Here is a 23,124-nt window from a genome sequence, read left to right as displayed (position 1 = left end):
TCGCTATGAGTCGGGGCTGACTCGACGGCACATAACAACAACAACAACAACCAGAAGGCTGGTGGTTCAAACCTACCAAACACTCCTCAGAAGGAAGACTCGGCTACTGCTGTAGAGATACTGCCTCAGAAACCCAAGGAGGGGTCGCTGTGGGTCAAATTTGACTCGGAGGCAGTGAGTTGTTTGGTAGAATAGGGATTTGGTGAATGGGTTACCATAATTACCATTCTGTCAAAATACCTCCGAAGGCTACTTTTAATAAAGGTCAGCCCTAGTGAAACAGTTTTACTATAACTTCTTAAGCACGTGAGCTTCTGTGTAGAAAGCTATAATGAAGCTATTGACCTGAGAACCATTCATCTATAACGTTTCTTCTGTATTTCTTAACAACTAGTACATTGGAAAATGAAATGTGTAACTGAAAATCAGTGATGTTTCTCTTGAGGTAAAAGGTTATATTAGGATTGCCAAAGAACAAGTGGTAATAAACAGTGCCGTAGAAGTCTGATGTGATATGTGTCACATTATAGACTTACTATATGGTACAGTCATGTCAAGTGTAGTTTTACCATATGCCAATTTGACCTTGCAGGCCGAGGAAAAGAAAGGAAAATGTTATTAAGATAGTGTGGGTATTTGGACCTGCCAAACCGCTTATCAGTAGATACCCCAATGTCCTGGGTAGGGATAAGATAAGAAACCTGGATCTACATTTTATTTGGTGAATCTCATTCCTGCAGTGAATCTCATTCCCACATGCTTTCCTAGTGTGAGTACCTTGCCTGACTGAGAGTAAATCTAGTGTTTAAACAGAAACCATTTATCACGTTTGAACACAACAATCACTGCATCTAGTGGCCAGGCAATGACACAGCTTCCATTCTCATTTGTGAAGGAAAACTTAATTCTGGCAGACTTGATATAAAATAGGATGCCTCATTCCCACGTAGCACCTTCTCAAGGGAGTTTTGCAGGCAATTTTTATTAACCGTAAATCACCCTGTATGCTGACAAGAAAATCTAACTCCCACCCAGGTGCCACTCCTCCACACCAGTGTTCCAGAGTGTGACTAGAGGATTTCCTGTTTGTTATTGGATTACTCACTCAAAATTACAAACAGTATTGTGAAAAGTATCTCTCAGAAAGTTGCATACAAATTAAACTTCACAATTTGAAGTACCTGCAAGTGGGAATTTTCATGACCCGGAGTGTAAAAGTATTTTGAAATATACTCTTGACTACTAGGTGTGAGTCATCCAAGCCTCTCAAATCTCATGACCCCAGAAAAGGAAATATTTTGTCTTTAGAATAGGGATTGTCACCTGACAGAAAAGCTGGTTATTGATAGAGGATTAGCTTCACCTGTTAAGAAGATTGGGAGGGTGTCGGGGGGAGGGAGGTGGCGGATGTGTTCCAGAAGTTGAACAAACCAGAAGGAGAATAAATGTTATTTCAGATAGCATTATGTGAAGGAAGGCATATTGTAGTACGGGGCAACAGCATGAGTGAAAGAATCTTTGGTAATAGGAAGAGCTTCCTCAGTGGGAAGAGAAAGATAAACCAATACTTGCTACATTCTCCTTTGTGCTATGCCATCATCCAGTAATGAGACATAATCCCTTTTCTTCAGTAAGGATGAGTTGTGTGCTAGTTTTCTGTATTAAAAAGTCTATCATACTCAAAACAGCTAACTTGTCACTCCAGATATCAAGTGTGGTCATGAATGCGGTCCCCCTCATTATCATTGTGGGGATGGAATTGATACCTTGGCCTCACAGTCAGCTTTGCTGTGGATCCTTGCCATATCTTCACTTTGAAAAGCTCAAAGTACATTTGAGTCCAATAGTTTGTTTATTTTGATTGATATAAATAGGTGTGATTTCATTGAGTGAATGCACATAGGAGTGGTTTGATTTTGAAGAGCACTTGGATTTTAACTTCTTTGACTCTTATAATAGATTTTTCTTTTACCTTCTCATTGTCACATCCTGTTCTCTTGCTCTTCCACTCTATACACCTGTTCCTCACTTATCTACAATCTTGCTATCCAACATTGCACATTTATGACAATAATAAAATATTTACTATCTAAATATTTATGCATTAATGACATACATCTGGCAGCAGTGTACACTGAGGTGTGAGATGAAAGTAATGCTGGCTTTCATAGTCGAAGTTATGTATCATCTGGACTGGGCCATGTTTCTCAGTAATTTGGCAATTATGTAATGATGTAATTTGGCAGTTATGTAATGATGTAGGAATCTTCCTTTTGTGATCTCATGTGCTCATCCTCCATTTCTGCATAACAACCTAAACTTTAGAATCTAACAATGTCAGTAAATGAGGGATGGGTGTATATCTGTTTCTATTTTCTTTTCTTTTCTTTTTTTAATATTATCTGAAAGGAAAAGTAACTAATGAAATAAGGTATTTGATGAGAAGATTCAGGGCATAGAAATACAAGCTAAACGTCTCCTCCATGCAAGAAACTGAATCACAGCATTGAAGGAAGGGTAGAGTAGGTGTCTGAAGACCTTCCTTGGCAATTAGTTGGGAGATCTCTAACAAGTTCATAACTCTTGCATCATACGGTCCTCAGGAGATTTGATTCTCTATTTATAGTCCATCAAAGAAAATCTGTTTGCTTCCCAGACTAGATATAATAATCAGTTTGTTTTGTGAATTATTTTTGGTAAAATCAGGTGCTGGTATTTGTATTTTCACACATTATAAAGTGTTCTTTTAGATGCCTACCAGGTTCCCCCCACCCCATGTATCATGTCAGATGGGAATTCTAAAGTATTCCCTCCCACACATGACCATGTCACTAAATCCCATTGTCCTTAATAACCCCAATGGCTCTAGTCACTTTTATCCATGAAATGTTTTCTTTATTCCATAAGATTGACTTCATACAGCACTTTACATTTGGAAGTCATTTTCCACACATAACACTAGGGTTCTGAGCACCTACCTGTGATTGTGTCAAATCCTTGATTCTCTGCTAGCCAGCTGTTCTTCCTGTTATATTATACTAACTCATCCTTTCTTTAACCACCTACTTAAATAAAAATTATTTAGCCCAAATTATTCGTGATCATTTTTCAGCTTCTGGAGTCTAAATAGTTTTTAAATAGCTACAGAGAGTTACTTTATTATACCAGGATATTCATGCAAATGAATGGTAATTGTGAAGTATATCCTCAGGAAAAACTTTTTTAAGTTTATCATTTGCATTGTAGTCATAGTTTTCTTTGCATTTCAAAAACAGTGAATTACATACTATTTTATATTGCATGGTACTTATTTTACTACTGATCTTCCCTAGCAACTATTTTTTAAGATATGTTTCAATCCAAATGTGTTTTCCATTTCTTTTTAGGTATAAGAAAAACCTGCACATAATTGAGTTTGACGATTAGCTTTATTTTTTTTTTCCTTCTTGTTGTTTTTTATTTATTTGTCTTGGGTTTTTTCTTACTTTCTTGACTTTTGAAATGGTCTTCTTAAAAAAATTTTAATGAGTCTTATTTATTAAAGTATGAGTCCTATAACTTTACTACTGATTCTTATTGTCTGTAGGGACTACATTTTAAGTCTCAAAATCACTTGGAATCATCACTTGAGATATAATTTAAGCTCTGTTTTTTTTTTTTGTTTGTTTGTTTGTTTTAGTTCAGGTAATTATTTATTGAATAATAAAATTAAACAACCAAAAAAAATGTTTTCTTATCATCCCAACTATACCTAGGTAGTAGTGCTGTGCTTTCGAATGGTTCAGTGTATCCTAACCAGATCAACATTTATCTCATAAACACACACTGAACCTCAGAGAAGAAGGAAACAATTTATTAATCAGAGAAACCTTAAATTCTTTCTTAGTGGGACAGAAGGGAAGTGATAGCTAATTACTGTTGTTGGTAGTTGCCATCAAGACATTTACAACTCATGACGACCCTGTATGTGTACAGAGTAGAAATGCTCATTAGGATTTTCAAAGCTGTGTCCTTTTAGAAGCAGATTGTTTGAACAACCAACTTTTTGGTTAGTAGTCAAGCACTTAACTATCTTCACCACCCAGGGACGCTAATAGGCATGAGATTTTTGGGTAGGCATGGTGAAAATTTTCTAAAATTGTGGTGATGTTTGCACAATTCTGTGAATATAGTAAAAACCATTGAATTATATACATTTTAAATAAATAAAATATATGATATGTGAATTATATCTCAATAAACATGTCATTGAAAAAAAAAAATTCTTACTGAACCACTTGTCCCTCTAATATTCAGGGTACTATAGCGAACTCATTGACTTGTGTGCAGCTTCATAAACGAGCAGAGAAGATAGCTGTGATGCTGATGGAAAGAGGGCACTTGCAAGATGGAGATCACGTTGCTTTAGTCTACCCACCAGGTAAAGAAACATGGCTTATGTTTAACCGCAGAGAGATGGGAATCCGAGCAAGAAGATGAAGAGGCACTTTTTTGCACAGTGGTGCTTGGTGAATAGAGTCGTCACATTATCACAGCAGATTTACATTGTATTCTGTTTAATTCTAACTGGATTTGTTTGTGTCTAGTTACTACCACATATGGGAATATACTATATATTTTAGAAGCTTAAGTAAAGTAGTATTTTATAAAGATTTTGTACCCAAAATTGTTTTATTAGACAACTGAGCCAGTTCATTTAATTAATAGTGGTTAAATCTTTACTAAATTGATGATCATGAAATCGAATAATTCCTTAGAGAAATGATATAGAAATTAAACTTCTGGGCATCTCTGATATCTCATGCCTAAAAGAACAAGCCAATTAAAAGTGATCGGTGAAACTTAACAAAAGCCCACAGGGACTGAAAAAGGAGTCTATTAGAGGAGTCTATTTAGTTGCTCACTTAACCTTCTAATTTAGTCCACAGTAGTGTTAATGCTGACAGGGATGATTGCCATTAAATGGTTTGATCTGTTTCAAGTGAAACCTTTTGTTTCTTCCCTTGTGTAGGAATTGACCTGATTGCAGCATTTTATGGGTGCCTGTATGCAGGCTGTGTGCCAATAACAGTCCGCCCTCCACATCCACAGAACATTGCAACAACATTGCCTACTGTAAAGATGATTGTGGAGGTAACAACGATCTGGAAATGTTTTGTCAGTTCCATCGGTCCGTGGATCTGAGTCTGAGCTTTCAGATCAATTATACCTTGTTCACCTTAGTGGACATACACTATGAAATCTTTCAGCAAGGGGTGATGGGTTGTGCTGGTTGGGTTACAGGAGTATGTATGGTATGTATGTCTGGAGGTGCAACAGTACAACATGATATGGTCTCTGTCTTCAAAGAGCTTATATTCTAATTCTATTAAGCAAGATTTAAATTTCTATGTAGAATTAAAGGCCAAGAGATATGACAACTCAGCAGTGGTTTGAAATGTAAGGTCCCCTAGATAAAGAAGTGACTTAGAGAGGGCATTACTAATATTACTGTGAGCTACTGGACCAATCCCAGCTGAGCTAACCAACCCAACTGAAGATGTAATTCACTTTTAAAAGTTTTTCCTTACCTTTTTGGGAGTTTCCTGTTCTTTTCTTTGAAACTGGAGGTTTGTTTTTATATTGTTGTTTTGTTTTTACTTATGTGGAAGTTCAAGAGGATTTTCTTCTCTACCCCACACCCTTAGAGGAGAACCATAGGGACAAAATGATTTGGGAATAGAAATACCAATGTTCTGTCCCAAAATTGAATGAATACATTACATAGTTATGTTGGTAGTATTTTCATGAAGATGATATCTTAGTTTCTAGTGCTGCTATAATAGAAATACAACAAGTGGATGGCTTTAACAAACAGAAATTTATTCTCTCACAGTTTAAGAGGCTAGAAGTCCAATTTCAGAGTGCTAACTCTAGGGAAAGACCTTCTCCCTTTATTGGCTCTGTGGGAATATCCTTGTCTCCTTTCAGCATCTGTTGGCCCAGCATCTGTTGGCCCATCTCCAGGTGTCTTGCTCTTCCCTTGGGTCTAGGAGCTTCTTTGTTCAGAGACTTTGAGTCCAAAGAATGTGCTCTGCTCCCAGATCTTCTTTCTTGGTGGTACCAAGTTCCCTCTTCTCTGCTCGCCTCTCCTTTTGTCTCTTGTAAGATAAAAGGGAGCTCTGGTAGCATAGTGGCTAAAGCACTTGACTGCTAACCAGAAGGCTGGCGGTTCAAACCCACCAGCCACTCCTCGGAAGGAAGGTTGGGCAATCCTACTTCCGTAGTGATACTGCCTCGGAAACCCAAGGAGGGGTCGCTATGAGTCGGGGTCGACTCGACGGCACATAACAACAACAACAACAACAAGATAAAAGGTAATACAGGCCACACCCCAGGTAAACTCCCTGTTACCTAGTACCTCTCTGACACAGAGTATACCACAAATGGGATGGCTTGAACAAATAGGAGTTTATTCTCTTACAGTTTGGGACGCTGGAAATCCAAGTTCAAAGTGCCAGGCTTCAGCCTGGGTGAAATCCCCTTGACCTTGGGCTTCAGCTCTACCTCTTGCTCCCAGCCCACTGAAGCTAGAGGAATCTCTTCACTCAGGCAGCTACTGGCTGCTGAGGCTAACAAGCTCAAGGTCAAAAAATAAAATGGTACAGTCCTGATGTTACCAAAGCACATGGCAGCACATTAATTCAAGTCCATTATAAATCCCAAGGTTGGCAGAGCATGGCAGGCTGCTGAACAACACAGCTACATGCAGGGTTCAAGTGTGCCATAAGCTAAAGACCATTCCCAAAGCCGCTGCTTATACATGGGAAGCAGACCACATTCATAAGGCAGCTACTCAGCTGCTCATAGTAGATTCCACCATGGAGTTGATTACCAGTCTCATCATGGGGAATAACTACATCCAGCTGCCCAGCCACTCAAACCAGGCCCAGCCAAGTTGACACACAACCTTAACTACCGGACTCCCCTTAGAGTAGATCAGGGTTGTGATCTGAGTAAGGGTGTTGCATCCCACACTTTGTTGTTGTTATGTGCCGTCGAGTCAGCCCTGACTCATAGCGACCCCTCCTTGGGTTTCCGAGGCAGTATCACTACAGAAGTAGGATTGCCCAACCTTCCTTCCGAGGAGTGGCTGATGGGTTTGAACCGCCAGCCATCTGGTGAGCAGTCAAGTGCCTTAGCCACTATGCTACCAGAGCTCCCACACTAGTCCTCTTATAACTGACTGGCTGAACACACCAGATCACATCATAGGGGATGATTACATCATTACATAACTGCAGAATGACATCATTACATGGCTGCCAAACTGTTGAGAATCATAGTCCAGCTAAGCTGACACATATTTTAGGAGAATACTATTCAATGTATGACAGATGGTTACTCCTGATAAAAAAATAATTACTATATGGGTGGTTATATGTAGCATTTCTAATATATAGAAGAAATAAAAATTGAGGGAGCTGATGGTAAGAGCAGTTAGTGTAGATCCTCTTCTGAGTGTGATCATAACAGTATGGCTACCTACTCAGCTATAGACATTTCCAGGAATTACATGTACAGCTGTCTCATTCCCTGCTTGCTTTATCTGTGTTCTCTCATGATCAGATTCCTGAATATTTTATGCCTCCAGTATCCAATTCTGGGTTTTTAAAGGAAAAAAAAAAAAAAAAACACTATTCTTCATAATCTCATTTGCTTATCAAGAGCTATATTTGGTGCATACCTGATGTGCGTTCAGTAAATATTTTCATTTGTGGTTTACATTCATTCACTTCATCCTGCTTAATTCTCATATGGACTTAATTCTATGTATGGACTTTGTTCTCTGATCCTCAGGTGAGTCGATCAGCCTGTTTGATGACAACACAACTAATATGTAAATTGTTACGGTCCAGAGAGGCAGCAGCAGCTGTAGATGTCAGGACATGGCCCCCCATACTGGACACAGGTATGTATTTGAACTAGTTCGATCTGGTTTGAAACTGAGTAAGTTTGCCTTAGAATTTTGTTTGCTTATATATTTTTGGGGGGAGCTCCGGTAGCATAGTGCCTAAGGCATTTGACTGCTAACCAGCAGGCTGGCACTTCAAACCCACCAGCCACTCCTTCGAAGGAAGGTTAGGCAATCTACTTCCATAGTGATACTGCCTTGGAAACCCAAGGAGGGGTCACTATGAGTTGGGTCTGACTCCATGGCAATGTTTGCTTGTTGCTATATTTTTTTTTTAATTAGGTCAGATATAGTAACAGCTTTGTTTTAATCTCCAGATGATTTGCCAAAGAAGCGGCCTGCCCAGATCTACAAGCCTTCTAACCCAGATACACTAGCTTATCTTGATTTTAGTGTATCCACAACTGGGATGCTAGCTGGAGTAAAGGTGAGAAATGGATTGTCAGCATAATCTGTAGATCCATGTAACAAGCCATTTATTTGTTGTCAATTTATGTTTTCACATATAATACAACTCTGGTAGGTACTCTCACTGAAACCAGAAGCAAGGTGTATTTATTATATATTTCATTCAAGCTATAAATGTGTGCTGTTTCAATTTTTCTGTCTGAATTGGCTAGCTAGTTAACTAGGATGACAGATTCTCTCTAAACATTTGAATTTTTTTTTCTGTAAAGCCTCACTAGCCCATGATAGATTATTGCATATGTGTTTCTTTCTTGCTCGTTCCCAAATCTTAATATTCTGCCTTTTGTGAAACTCTGTGCACTCAAGTTTCTTGTTTTTTTAACTTGGAGTTCCATTATAACTTGCCACATTCCTGCCCATTGCAACTGCAGAGACCCTTTTTTCCTGTCAAAGAACGGAGCCACTATATATGCCACCCACAATTATGGCCCTTAAAGCTTAGGGCACTTTCTTATGGAGGTACAACACTGGGCTACTAGATTCTTCTGTAGTCACAAGAAGCCCTTTTGCTAGTAACTCTGACTTCTGGGGTCTGAGTGGTGAGTTTGCATTATTGCCTGCATTTGGTTTACATATTCTATCTACAGTTTAGTAGAATTTGAGATAATGTAATGAATTAAGTACAATATAAAATAAAGTAATTTTTCAAAAGCTATTTAAGAGAAACAGATATATTTTCAAACCCAGATGAATTAGTTACTAGAGTACCAAAATTAACTTTGAGCCTGCTGCTGTCTGTCATATCCCCAAGGGGAGCATATACTTTGGATCACACGATTTTCATGCCTACAAAAGTAGGAATTATGATATTAAATCTGGATTTAATAAAGATAGTTTGCATTAAAATAGTGTGCATGTAAGAGGAATAATGTGATCTAAGTTTGTTACTTTCTGGTGATTCAGCTTAATCTAAGTGTAAAACAAACCAGTTGCCGTCAAGTCAATTGCAGTTCATGATGACCTCATGCATTGCAGAGTAGAATAGCACCTTAGGGTCTTCGAGGCTGTGACCTTTTGAAACAGGTCATGAGGAGATTCTTCTGAGGCATTTCTGGATGGGTTCAAATGGCTAACCTAAGTGTTCAGTTAGTAGGCAAGTGCTTAAACATTTGTGTCACCCAGGGACTCCTTAATCTAAACATAGAACCTAGAAAAGCCAGAGAGATAACTAGACTTTCTCTCAAATTTATGTTTATCTTAAATTTTTGACCATTTGACTTTTAAAATAAATACTTGAAGTAAAATCTACTGTGATACTATATCCTTTAAATACTAAGAGATAATACAGCCGAAATCTTCTGGCTTATAGTCTCTTCCTGATGGAAATCCCTCCTGCTTCTTTACATTTATGGATTACCAAAAAAAAAAACCAAACCCACTGCCATCAATTCAAATCTGACTCATACCAACCCCTCCTTGCATTTCCAAGGTGGTATCCCTACGAAAGTAGATTGCCCAACCTTCCCTCTGAGGAGTGGCTGGTGGGTTTGAACCACCAGCCTTCTGGTTAGCAGTCAAATGCTTAGGCACTATGCAACTAGAGCTCCCTTGTGGATTACAGAGGTAACCATTTTACTCAGAAATAAATTTTGATTTAATATCAGTTCAAAAGCTGAAAACAATAATATTATTGACAGTTCAATTATTACCATAAAAGATAGAGAAGAGAAAACTATGTCCAATAAACTATTTTACTCAAAATGAACACTGTATGATGTCTAATTTTGAGTAAATTCCATGAGATACATGTTTTTATGTTTAAATTTTGTAGTATGACCTGCTTAAAAGTGTGTATTTGAACTCAGAAGGTTCCTAATAGATTGTAGGTATGTTTGCTCAAGATCAACAAAAAAATCATAGAGAAGACCCATATAGCACCGACAGTTTACTTCAGATTAATCACCTTATGGATTTCCCCCACAGGATATTTTAAAAACCCATGTGACTTTCCCTTGCTACCAAGTATTCTTCTGGAACACTTTTCCTGCTCACTCTCATTTGATGTGTGCAGTTGATGTGTGCCAGGGAATGGACATTTATTTTAACAGAAACCAAAGCAAAACTGCAGTGGAAGGTAAATCTGCCAAAGCTAAGTCACACAATGCATCTCAAAAATAAATACAGTTAACCTCATCCTTCATCCCTCTACATTGGTATGTCTACTCTCAATGTGTCTTTTAGAGTAGATCATTAGTTTCTTGTTTTGGGCCTCCAGAAAACTAACTCCTCATCAAAGTCTGAGTTTATCTTGATAAAAAATGGAGATTTTTTTAATAAAAGGCTGTAGAAAAATATTCTATTTGGGTTTTTTGGTTTAAAATATTAGTAGGGTCCAACGTTGAAAGAGTTTTGAGATTGAACATTCAACTTTCTTAGTTACTCCTTTCCTAACTTGTGACCATTCTTATTATATGTTGAAATCTATTGTCTGTTATTCATCCTTCAAGATCCAGAAATTCTTCTGTAATCTGCCAGGTTGATTTAAGCATCCTCCCTGTCTGCTGTCTTTACATTCTGTGCACATGAAGTACCCATAGTTATTGTAATTCTCTGCCATGTCTCTCAATTTCCTACTAGATTGTAAGCTCCTTGAGGGCAGAGGCCATGTATTATTATTCCTTTTACTATCCCTAGCAGTTGACGCAACATAAAACACACTCAATTAATACATTTGTATCTGCACAGCTGAACTGAAGAACTATTTTCAAGAAGCAAAGAGTGCCTTGCACAGAGGAAAGGATTCAATAAAGATTTGCTTTAGTTGCTAAGCTCTGTATATAAGTACTTTTGATAGTTAGGATTAAGACCATCCTCAGTTCTCCTTTCAACAAACATTGTAGCTTTAAAAGTAGCCTAAAAAGAACTACTTATGTTTCATATCCAGTAACAATTCTACATGTCATGTATGAATTCAATAAATTCCATGTTGAAATCTTCTGTAGGGCAGAATGTCCAATGATGATCCATTGTTTTCATAATGGGAAGTTCTCATCCCCTCCTTCATACCCTATTTGTCCTCTTTCTTTCAACAGGGTGATTAATGAATCCTTTCCCAGGTATTTGGCTGAATTTCCCTAATTGTCACAATGTACTGAGATGCTTCCCATTTACAGTTTAATGCTGTATGAAATGCTACTTCAAAGTAACTTGCGAAATGTTTTAAAGCCAATTGTGTAACTTGGTAAAGTTTTCTGTTGTTCTTTTTAACTTGCATTTCCATTTAGGTATGACTGGAATGTCTACAAGAAATTTAATTTTATTAGATATATGTTATAGTAGTATAAAATAATTCACTTTGTATGCTGACTAGAGTAAGAACATTACTAGGGTTTTGTGGGAGGGGACAAGGAAGCTGTATGGTGTGTAGCATTGACTATATGAAATAAGATTGGATTTTGGTCACCCTCAAAATATTAGTCTGTCTGAGAGCTAGATGTTAGAAGGTTTGCATCCTAATCCCAACTCTATTTTATGTGACTTTAAGTAAATTCTTTAACTCCTCTGAGCATCTGTCTTCTAACCATTAAAGTGAGGAGTTATTCTTTCAATATGTATTATAACCATTTCTTGTATGACAGATACTCTGTTAGGCCCAGGAGATGTAAAAGCTCCCCGCCTAGGAGTGGTGAACAAGGATGGTAATATCTTTTCTTACAGGTTGTTGTAAGATTGCACTAGAATCTCTTTACATACTTTACTGCTATTCAAATGCAAGATAATCGTTATTTCAATTGTTAGACTTATTAGGTCCTGGAGGACCAAGAAATTTTGAGTGTGGTTTCCTCATTGGAACCTGGAAGACCAATGAGATCAGCAGCAGCCAATCTCTCCTAGCACAGTATGACCCACACCTGGATACAGCTGCCCCAGGTTCTAAAAAAGTCTTTGAGTGCATTGAATGTTAGATACTATGGCATTTTAATGGCAGCCTTGTTGTTTTGCAGATGTCTCATGCAGCCACCAGTGCCTTTTGCCGTTCTATTAAGTTGCAGTGTGAGCTTTATCCCTCTAGAGAAGTGGCTATCTGTTTGGACCCTTACTGTGGACTTGGATTTGTCCTCTGGTGCCTCTGCAGGTAAGATTTCTCTTTAATGTATATTTTAAAAAGGAAAGGAAAAAACATACATTCTCCAGTCTACACCACTTGCAAAGAATATGCTAATGTCTTGGACCCAGCCAGCCAGCCCTAAGGATATGAGGTCATGAGGAGCCATGAGGTCATCTCCAGAAAGCATGACCTGCAATTGAATGGCACAAACCCTGCCTCCTTGTGGTTCCCCTAAATATGCCTATGGTGGTATTACAGTTTCTACAGCATCTAGAAAAAGTATTTCCGTCACGTTTTGGTGAAATATACAGAAACAATAGTCTTTAGGGACATCTTGAGCACTGTTTTGTTGCTAACTCATATTTCTTTTTTATAGAGGCTTTAGAGTTCCTTTTTAATGGCTTTAAAGTCTAGCGTTTATTCTTGGCCTAGAATTTTCATTTAATCAGTGGGCATTGCAGGCTCTAGCCTCCTGTAGGTTTCTCCTGACTTAGGAAGAGAAGGGTGTTCAGCTAAAGGAAGTCCAAAATTAAGTTCCATGAGGGCTGAGTACTCTGTTGGTAGCACCAGCTTGATGCCTAGATTGTAGCAAGTGCTCAGCAAATGTATATGGAATTAATAAATAGATAAGTGAGTAAATGTTTATTGGCATATTATTTTCTGATTATACATATGATGTATGTTTATTATAAAAATTTTAGAAACTCCAAAATTATATAAAGGAGAAAATAATGCCACCAATAATCATATTACCCAGTGGTCCCAAATAAATATACACTATAGTGCCTAAGGCATTTGATTGCTAACCAGAAGGTTGGTGGTTCAAACTCACCAGCCACTCCTGGGAAGGAAGACTAGACAATGTACTTCTGTAAAGATTTACTGCCTTGGAAACCCAAAGAGGGTCACTATGAGTTGGAATCGACTTGATGGCAGTGAGTTTGATTTGTTGGTTAGTTTATTCACATTTTGATATGTAGCCTCTCAGAGTGTGTTTTCTAATACAGCATACTGTTTTTTATTGATCTTTTCAAACATATGTAAGAGTATAAAAATGGGGAGCCCTGATGGAGTAGTTGTTAAATTGTTCTGCTGTGAACTGAAAGGTTGACACTTTGCACCCACCATCCACTCCCTGGGAGAAAGATGTGGCAGTCTGCTTCTATAAAAATTACAGATTCAGAAAACCTATGGAGCAGTTCTACTCTGTTCTGTTGGGTCACTGTGAGTCAGAATTGATTCAGCAGAAATAGATTGTAAAGAATGATTTAATAAACACCACAATCTCTCATTCAGCTTCAACAAATATCAATATTTTGCCAATTTTTGTTCTATCTACCCCTTCACTATTTTTCTCTTTGTTTTTAATAAGACATTTTAAAGCAAATGCTATATTTTACCCATAAATATTTATACAATTTTATAAATAAATATATATAACTGGGATATTGTAATATGATATTGGTTATAATTTTCTTTTGTTCTTAATAGTCTATAGTAAACATTTTCTCATGTTTAAACACTTTTAAAATAATTATTTCTAATACATTCATAAAATTCAATAGTATTAAATTAGATTAAATGCCTGTATTTTTCGGAAAACTGGCATTCTAATTAGTATAATTAAACTTTTTGAGAAAGCAAATATAATTGAATAATTGAAATATTGTAATGATTTTTGCCTCAATTTAAAATGCAATGGTATTGTATTTTTTTTTCCCGTTGGGAAATAGCTTAAAATATTCCATTTCATCAGTAGGGCCAAAGACTTTAAATGTATTTGGCCAACCTAGGAAGAAGTACAGATACCAATTCACAACTTATCTAATCATGTGAGAACATCAGACAAATCCAAATTGAGAGACCTTCAACAAATGATTGCCTGTAATCTTCACAAATGTCAGTATCATGGAAATTAGGGAAAGACTGAGAAATTGTTCCAGAGGAAGAAAACTAAAAGACTGAGAACTTAAGTGTAACGTGTGACTCTGAAATGGACTTTTTTTTTTTTTATAATGATATAATTGGGACCACTGGCAAAACTTGGCTAGGTTTTCTAAAGAAGCAAAACCAGTAAACCGTGCGTGTGTGCGTGGGTGTTGGTTACGTTTGTGTGTCAACGTGGCTGGGCCTGGTTGAGTGGCTGGGCAGCTGAATGTAGTTATTCCCCATGGTAAGACTGGTAATTAACTCCGTGGTGGACTCTATTGGAGCAGCTGAGTAGCTGCTTTGGGTGTGTGGTCTGCTTCTAGTATATATGAAGCAGCTTTGGGAATGGTCTTTAGCTCATGGCATGCTTGAACCCTGCATGTAGCCATGTCATTGTTCAGGAGCCTGCCATGTTCTGCCGGCCTTGGGACTTTCAGTGGACTTGAATTAATGGCCTGGCCTTGTGGTTTGCTAACATCAGGACTGTGCCATTTTGTTTGTCAACTTTGGGTTTGTTAGCCTCAGCATCCAGTAGCTGCCTGAGTGAAGAGATGCCTCTAGCTCTAGTGGGCCAGGAGCAGGAGGCAGAGCTGAAGCCCAAGGTCAAGGGGCTTTCACACAGCCCCTAGAGCCTGGCACTTGGAACTTGGACTTAAAGCCTCCAAATTGTAAGACTAAACTCCCGTTTGTTAAAGCCATCCCATTTGTGGTATATTCTTGTCAGAGCAGCACTAGATAACCAAAACAATGTGTGTGTGTGTGTGTATGTGTGTATATGCATGTGTGTGTATCTAAATTTGTCTCAGGAAAATGGCTCACACAGTAATAGAGGCTGGCAAGTCCCAAGTTCCTGGAACAAATGTCAAGTTGGAGGCTTTTCCCATCTCACAGAGCTCCAGAGGCTGATGGGCCCAAGATTGACAGGTAATATAACAGGCTGCTGACTTTGGTAGATGACGAATCCAAAATCAGCAGGTAAAATGGCAGATTGTGGGCTCACAGGACAGTTGTAGAGGCTGGTAATTCCCAGGTCATGAGCCAGATGTCAAGCTGGAGGCTTTTCATGACTCACGCAGTTGCTGACTAACCCAAGATTGACAGGCAGCATGACAGGATCTAGATCCAACAGAAAGTTCCTGAATTTTTCCAGGATATCCGTATATATATAGTTTTGTGTGTGTGTTTTTAAGCAGGCCACCTTCTGAAGGAAACTCCCTTTCAACTGATTGGCTGTTCAAAATATATACATCAAATCTCATCATGGTAACAACCACGCCACATTTACTTAAACTACTCAGAATCATGGTCCAGCCAAGTTGACATTCAGCCTTAACTGTCACAAGGGTCTAAGGCATAGATTATTGAGATGTATCAGTTATTCTTCTCATTCTGATGGTTTAATTGGCTTATAGGAAAAAATACACTTGTTTGTTGGAAATGCACCCTAAAGTATTTGGGTGGTTGGGCTATCAGGTTAGTGACTCACCCTGAAATGATTCAAGGAAGGAGGCAGTTATTTTTACTATACTTGTAACTTTTTTGTAATTTGAGTTTGTTTCAAAGATAAAAAAAATTTAATACAAATATTTCTTTTGTGATTCTGCAGTGTAGTAAATTACATAGTATGGCTTTTCTAGCCTTGTTGTTGTTGTTGTTGTTGTTGTTGTTATATGCCATCGAGTTTGAGTGAGTTTCTAGCCTTAGTCTTTGTAAACTCTGTGGTGGAATTTGCCATGAGCAACTAAGTAGCTCCTGGCTATTAAGTTATCTACCAGGTGTATTTCTGTTATGAACAGCATGATGCAATTTTCTGGAAAAATCTCTCCCTCTCTTGTGTGTGGAATTCTGGTATTAGGATTGGTTGGTTTTGTCACTCTGCTAGGCTTAAAGTGAGCCCTCCTAGAGGCAGAGAGGAGGAATATCTCTCATGCTGGCTGAGAGAGATCCATGGCTGAGAGTCCAACCCGTGGTTGAGAGACACTTGGCTGAGAGACGGCAGCAGTGGAACCAAGTAGCATAGGACAGAGCGGCAGACTTTTTCTGGCCTGCAGAGGCCAGGCTGACAGGCCAAGGCCCACAGAGATGTGGCTAAGGGCACGGCAGAAGGGAGACTGTCACCGAGGAACTGAATCCTGACCACGTTCCTGAATTTGAGTTGTAGGCTGTTGCTTCCCTAATAAACTCCATAATCTGTGAGTGGTGTCTGTGAGTTCTGTACAGCCACTGCAATGAATTGTCGCACATAGCAGAGAGGTAGTGAGTGCCATGAGAGGGACAGTTGGTGTCAGGGTTGGTGAAAGGGCTGGAGGGAGGTCATATGTCTGGCCTCATAGGAATAGGCCTTGGGCTACTGATAGTGATTTTGTCCTCCTCTTGTGGGGTTAGAGGAGGTCAGAAGATGTGGTCTCCTTGCCCCTTTGGCAGTATCTTTATTCTAATGTACCTTTCAGTCAAAAAAGATTGTTTATCTGTGAATCATTGATATAATGGAATTATTTCACAATAGTTTTTTGGATCATACATGTTTTAAAACAAGCATATCTGATATTCTTTTTTCATGGATTAGAAGATTCTTTATTATTAAGATGACTATTGTTGTTAGGTGCCATCGACTAGATTTTACTCATAGCAATGACAGTTCTCCCTAAATTGGTCTTTAGATTCAATTCAATCCCTATCAAAATCTCAGCAGTATTTTTTTTTTTTTTTTTTTGCAAAAATCGACAACATGCTCTTAAAATGTATATGAATATGCAAAGGACACCAAATAGCCCTAACAATTTTGAAGAACAAGGTTGGAGGACTCATTCTTCCTAATTTCAACACTTCCTGCAAAGCTACGATAAACATCACAGTGTGGTACGATAATAAAGCTAGAAATATGAATCAATGAAGCAGAATTGAACCCTTATATTTCTGGTCAGTTAATTTTCAACAAAGATACCAACACAGTAAATTGGGGTAAAGGTAGTCTTTTCAACATATGATGCTAGGACAATTGGATATCTAAGTGCAAAAAAAAAAAGATAAATGTAAAACTTATATACATTAATTAACTCAGAGTAGATCGTAGACCTAATGTAAGAGCTAAACCTATAAAACTTTTAGAAGAAAACACAGTAAACCTTCATGATATTGGGTTAGACAAGTCATAATACAGAGATTATGTGAGTTTGGTTCCAGATCACCGCAATAAATTGAATATCACAAGAAAGTGAGTCACGTGGAGTTTTTGGGTTTTTTTTTTTTTTTGGCTTCCCAGTGCATATAGAAGTTATGTTTACACTATATTGTAGTCTATTAATGATGTAATAGCATTATGAAAATGTTTGAGATATTGTGAAAATTACCAAAATGTGACACAGACACCTGAAGAGAGTATGTGCTGTTGGAAAATGGTGCCAGTAGACTTGCTAAATGCAGGCTTGCCACAACCTTAAATTTGTAAAAACCATAGTATCTGCAAAGCACAATAAAATGAGATATGCCTGTACCTAAAAGAAAAATATTAATAAATTGAACTTCAGCACAGCAGTAGCTTTTGCACCTCAGAAGACCCTAGTAAGGAAGTAACAAGATACAGATTGTGTGGCTGATTACCTCCAATTAGCAACTGCTTTCCTTTGCCATGAGACAAGGAGAACTGGGTGGCTCCCAGTTACCATTACTGACCATTTTGATCAAAGATTATATGGAAGATTCCTAACCAAAAAGGGAAAATGTAGAACAGAATTTCAGCTTCTCATGGTCTCCAGAAGAATATTGAATATACCACAGACTACTGGAAGAAAGTACAAATCTGTCATGGAGGAAGTATAGCTGGAATGCTCCTTAGAAGTGAAAATGGCTGGAGTTTATCTCTCCTACCTCCTTTGGTCATTTTGTTAGAAGGGACCAGTCCCTGGAGGATATCATGCTTGGTAAAGTAGAAGGTCGGTAAAAAAGGGAAAGAGCCTCAGTTAGATAGATTGACACAGTGGCTGCAACAATGGGCTTAAGCATGGCAACAGTTGTGAGAATGGCACAGGACCAAGCAGTGTTTTGTTGTTTTGAACATAGGGTGGGTACAAGTCAGAACCAACTGGATGGCACCTACTAACAATAATCAGACTTTCTGGAGACATGGAGGCTGGATGAATGCCTGAAACTATTTCCCTGAGATAATATTTAAGCATTAAAACCAAAAAATATTCCCTGAGCGATACTTTAGCTTAACTAGTTCAAGAGTGTCTGCCGTGACCATTGTGCTCTTGCAAGATTGATCTATATGGGAGAAAACTGTCCACAGCAACTCAAATGATTAAATAGGAAACTTAGAGGGCAGTGCGTTTATGTTAATGACAGAGGAACAACTCAGAAAAAGGGGATGAGAATGGCTGCACAGCTCATAGAATATTATCAGTGTTACTGAATTATACATGTAGAAATTGTTGGTGTATATTTTGCTATGTATATTCTCAATAACAACAAAATAAATAAACTTTTAAGAAAAGAAAGGGACAGGACAATCTGAAGACCAAAAGAAAATATTTGGAAACCATATATGATAAAGAACATGCATCTGATAAAGAATTCCTATCTGATAAAGAACTTGTATCTAGAGTAGATAAAGAACTCTTAAAATTCAATAATACATAGACAAGCAACATAATACAAAACAGCAACAGATTTGAGCAGACAATTCACTAAAGAAGTTATTTGAATGGCCAATAAACACATGAAAAACCTCATCATTCATTAGAGAAATGCAGATTAAAGCCACAACAAGATACCACTTTACATGCACTACAATGGCTAAAAGACAGATCAGGTTGTGGAAAATTAGAATTCTTATCATTGCTGATGAGATAAAATGATGAAGTGACAATTTGTCATGTTCTTAAATATTATATATAAATTTACCATATGACCCAGAAATTCTACTCCTAAGCATAGATCCAGGAAAACATATGTCCATAAGAAGACTCAATGTAAATGTTCATAGCAGCCTTACTCAAAAAGGTGGAAATAATCCAGATGGCTAACAACTGGTGAATGAATTAAGAAAATGTGTTATATCCATATTGTAGAAATAGTGCTATAGCATGGATGAACTTCAGACACATTATGCTAAGTGAAAGAAACCAGATTGAAAACATCATGTATTGTATGATTATATTTTATGATCCCATTTCCATGAGATGTCAAGAAAAGACAGATCTGTACAGACAGAAATAAATTAATGGCTAACTAGGACTAGGGTTGGAAATGTTACAGTGAACACCAGGCATCTCCATGGGGTGATGGAAATGTTCTAGAACTGAGTTGTGGTGAAAGTTGTACAGCTCCACAGATTTACTAAAAAATCATTTAGTTTTATGCTAAAAAGTTGAAATGCTAAAAAAGAGTGAGTTGATACTTCATGTTGATTTGCATCTCACTAATGGGTAATGATCGTGAGCATTTCTTCATGGGTTTGTTGGCCATCTGTTATATCTTCTTTGGTGAAGTCTCTTGATGTCCTCTGCCCATTTCTCAAATGGATTGTTTGTCTTTTTCATGTTGAAGTATTGAAGTTTTCTATAAATTTTAGAGATAAATCCCTTGTTGGCTGTGTCATTGACAAATTTTTTTTTTTTACCAATCTGTATGTTCTCTTTTTACTGTTTTGGAGAAGTCTTTTGATACAGATAAGAATTTAATTTTCAGAAGGTCATTGGAGAGATGGGAACTCTCATATACTGCTGGTAGGACTGTAAAATGGTACAACCACTGTGGAAAATAGTATGATGCTTCCGTAAAATGGTGGAGATAGAAATACCATTTGATCCAGCAATCCCACTGTTGTTGTTGTTGTTAGGTGCCGTTAAGTCATACCCAACTCATAGCAACCCCTCCTTCTGTTTCTGAGGCGGTATCACTATAGAAGTAGATTGCCCAACCTTCCTTCCAAGGAGTGGCTGGTAGGTTTGAACCACCAGCCTTCTGGTTAGCAGTCAAGTGCCTTAGACACTACACTACCAGAGCTCCCAGCAATCCCATTAGTTAGGTATATTTCCTGAGGAAGTGAGAGGTAGGACACAAATAAATACACACCCATGTTCATTGCAGCACTATTCACAATAGTAGAGAGATGAAAACAGTGTAAGTGCCCATCAATGGATGAATGGATAACCAAACTATGGTACGTACACACAATGGAATACTGAGCAACATTAAAGAATAATGAAGAAACCACAAAACACCTCATAATCTGGATGACCTTGGATGACATTATGCTGAGTGAAATAAGTCAATCACAGAAGGAGAAATATTGTGGCTCTAGTGGTGTAGTGCCTAAGGCATTTGACTGCTAACCAGAAGGCTGGAGGTTCAAACCCACCAGCCACTCCTCGGGAGGAAGATTAGGCAATCTACTTCTGTAGTGATACTGCCTCAGAAACCCAAGAAGGGGTCACTGTAAGTTGGATCCAACTCAATGGCATTGAGTTGAGACTGTTACCAAAAGTCAAGGAAAGGGGCTTTGTGACTGCTTGGAATATTGCAAACGTGACACTGTGCCCATTTTTGGACTCAAAAATGGACTCTAAGAGACTAGCAGCTTTTACTTCCTGTCTCTTGGAATGCTCACTCTAGACGGAGTCCACTGTTATGTAACAAGTTCAACTAATCTGAGAGAGCCATGTCATGTGCAAACCCAAGCTAGTCACATGGAGAAGCTGCTTGGAGAAATGCCTGACCAGCTCCCAGCTATTCCATTCAGCCTATCCCAGGAACCAGATAAGTGAATGAAGAAGCCATCATATCTCTCCAGCCCCAGTTTCATCTCACTGCAAACAGGATGAAGGACACAAACAGAGTCTGTCAAGCTATCAAAACCACAAGCAATAATAAATTATGTTTTAAGTCATTAAAAAAAAAAAAAAGTCAAGGAAAGGTTTACACCCAGAAATAAACATTCTTTGATGGTTACCAGGGATGGGAGGGGAGGGGCAGGAAAATTGTTAGCTACATAAGACACACATGTTGAGTTGGGTGAAGGGAAAAGCTATACACCAAAAGTGGGGTGACCAGCACAATATCACTAAAGAAAAGGAACACACAGAGAGATGCATAAGAGATACAGACAACAAAGGTAAACACTATTTGTGGTGTAGTAAATTACTTGGTATGGCTTTTCTAGCCATAAGTCTTTGTAAACTCAGTGGTGGAATTGTCGTGAGCAACTGAGGAGCTCCTGATTGTAAAAGTTATCCACCTGAGGTATTTCTATAGGGAATAGCACAAAGCAATGTTCTGGGATGTTCACTGCCTCTCAGGTGCTTAGAATTCTGATATTATGATTGGTTAGTTTGACCACTTTGCCAGGCTCAAAAGGAGGCCTCCTAGAGGCAAAGTCTCTCTCTGACTGCTGGCTGAGAAGGATGTGCTGCTGAGAAGAAACAGGCTCCTGAGAGACACGCATTCCTGAGAGACATGCACTCCTGAGAGAGATGTGCTGCTGGGAAAGAGACGCAAGAGACACACATTGCTGAGAGAGACACCAAGGGTCACGCACTGCTGGGAGAGAGACTGTGAGAGACTGTTGGGTGAGAGACAGAGGGCTGAGACTGAGCATTTTTCCTGAACTTGAATTGTAACCTGATGTTTCCCTAATAAACCCCATAATCTGTGAGTTCTGTGTGGCCACTGCAGTGAATTATCAAACCCAGCAGAAAGGTGGTGAGTGCTGCTGGAGGAACAGTTGGTGTCAGGGTTGGTGAAAGGGCTAGAGGGAGGAAGCATGTCTGGCCTCACAGGGATAGGCCTTGGGCTACTGATGGTGATTTTGTCTTCCTCTTGTGTGGTTAGAGGAGGTCAGAAGATGTGGCCTCCCTGCTCCTTTAGCACTATTACATACACAATACTGTATTATCAATAATAATAAACATTAACTTAGGAGTGGATACATAGGTAGACAGGTAAGGTGATCAGATCTATGGGTAGGTGAAAGGGACTATACCCATTGGAAAAAGCAAAAAAAAAAAAAAAAAAGGTGAATTTTATGGTATGCAAATTATACCTCACTGACAAACTTACCCACCACTTGTCTGTCAGTTTGTCATACTGTGGTAGCTTACGTGTTGCTATGAGGCTGAAGGCTGTGCCACCGGTATTTCAAATACTGGCAGGGTCACCCAGGGTGAAGAGTTTTTAGCAGAGCTTCTAGACTCAGACAGACTCAGAAGAATTCAATGAATAAGGAAGTCTGAAGAAGAGTTAATACTTTTGAATTGTGGTGTTGGCAAAGAATACTGAAAGTGCCATGGACTGCCAGAAAACCAAGCAAATCTGTCCTGGAAGAAGTGCAACTAGAATGCACCTTGGAAACAAGAATGGCCAAAATTCATCCCAACTACTTCGGTCATGTTGTCAGAAGAGATCATTCCCTGGAGAAGGATGTCATGCTTGGTAAAGTGGAAGGCCAGTGAGAAAGGGAAAGGCCCTCAACGAGATGGATTGACACAGGGCTTCAATGATAGGCTCAGGTATAGCAAGGATTCTGAGGATGGCCCCCAGCAGGGCAGTGTTTCATTCTGTTGTACATGGGGTTGCTGTGAGTTGTAGCTGACTCAGCGGCACCTAACAACAACAATAAGCTCACCATATATAAAATTAGTTCCTACTTAAATATCACTCTTAGATTAACACTTGTCTCTACAGATTGGTTGATCAGTCTTCTCCTGATTGTCTGATCACACACAGA

At 38.5% G+C, this 23,124-nt stretch overlaps 1 protein-coding gene across 1 annotated transcript in view; it reads left to right on the top strand.

Annotated features, from left to right (window-relative positions):
* Window positions 1-23,124, top strand: part of DIP2C (disco interacting protein 2 homolog C) — a 412,525-nt gene that overhangs the window by 289,381 nt on the left and 100,020 nt on the right. Inside the window, exons 24-28 of the mRNA XM_042782247.1 lie at window positions 4,297-4,420; window positions 5,012-5,133; window positions 7,840-7,951; window positions 8,272-8,381; window positions 12,367-12,497. Coding sequence (XP_042638181.1) covers window positions 4,297-4,420; window positions 5,012-5,133; window positions 7,840-7,951; window positions 8,272-8,381; window positions 12,367-12,497 — 599 coding nt within the window. The remainder of the gene's footprint in view (window positions 1-4,296; window positions 4,421-5,011; window positions 5,134-7,839; window positions 7,952-8,271; window positions 8,382-12,366; window positions 12,498-23,124) is intronic.

This window comes from Orycteropus afer, unplaced genomic scaffold, assembly GCF_000298275.1.
Source record: "Orycteropus afer afer isolate SDZICR_OR568_19922 unplaced genomic scaffold, OryAfe1.0 scaffold00271, whole genome shotgun sequence".
NCBI lineage: Eukaryota > Metazoa > Chordata > Mammalia > Tubulidentata > Orycteropodidae > Orycteropus > Orycteropus afer.
The sequence above is the reverse complement of the archived record's forward strand: the minus strand, read 5'-3'. Positions and strand labels throughout refer to the sequence as shown.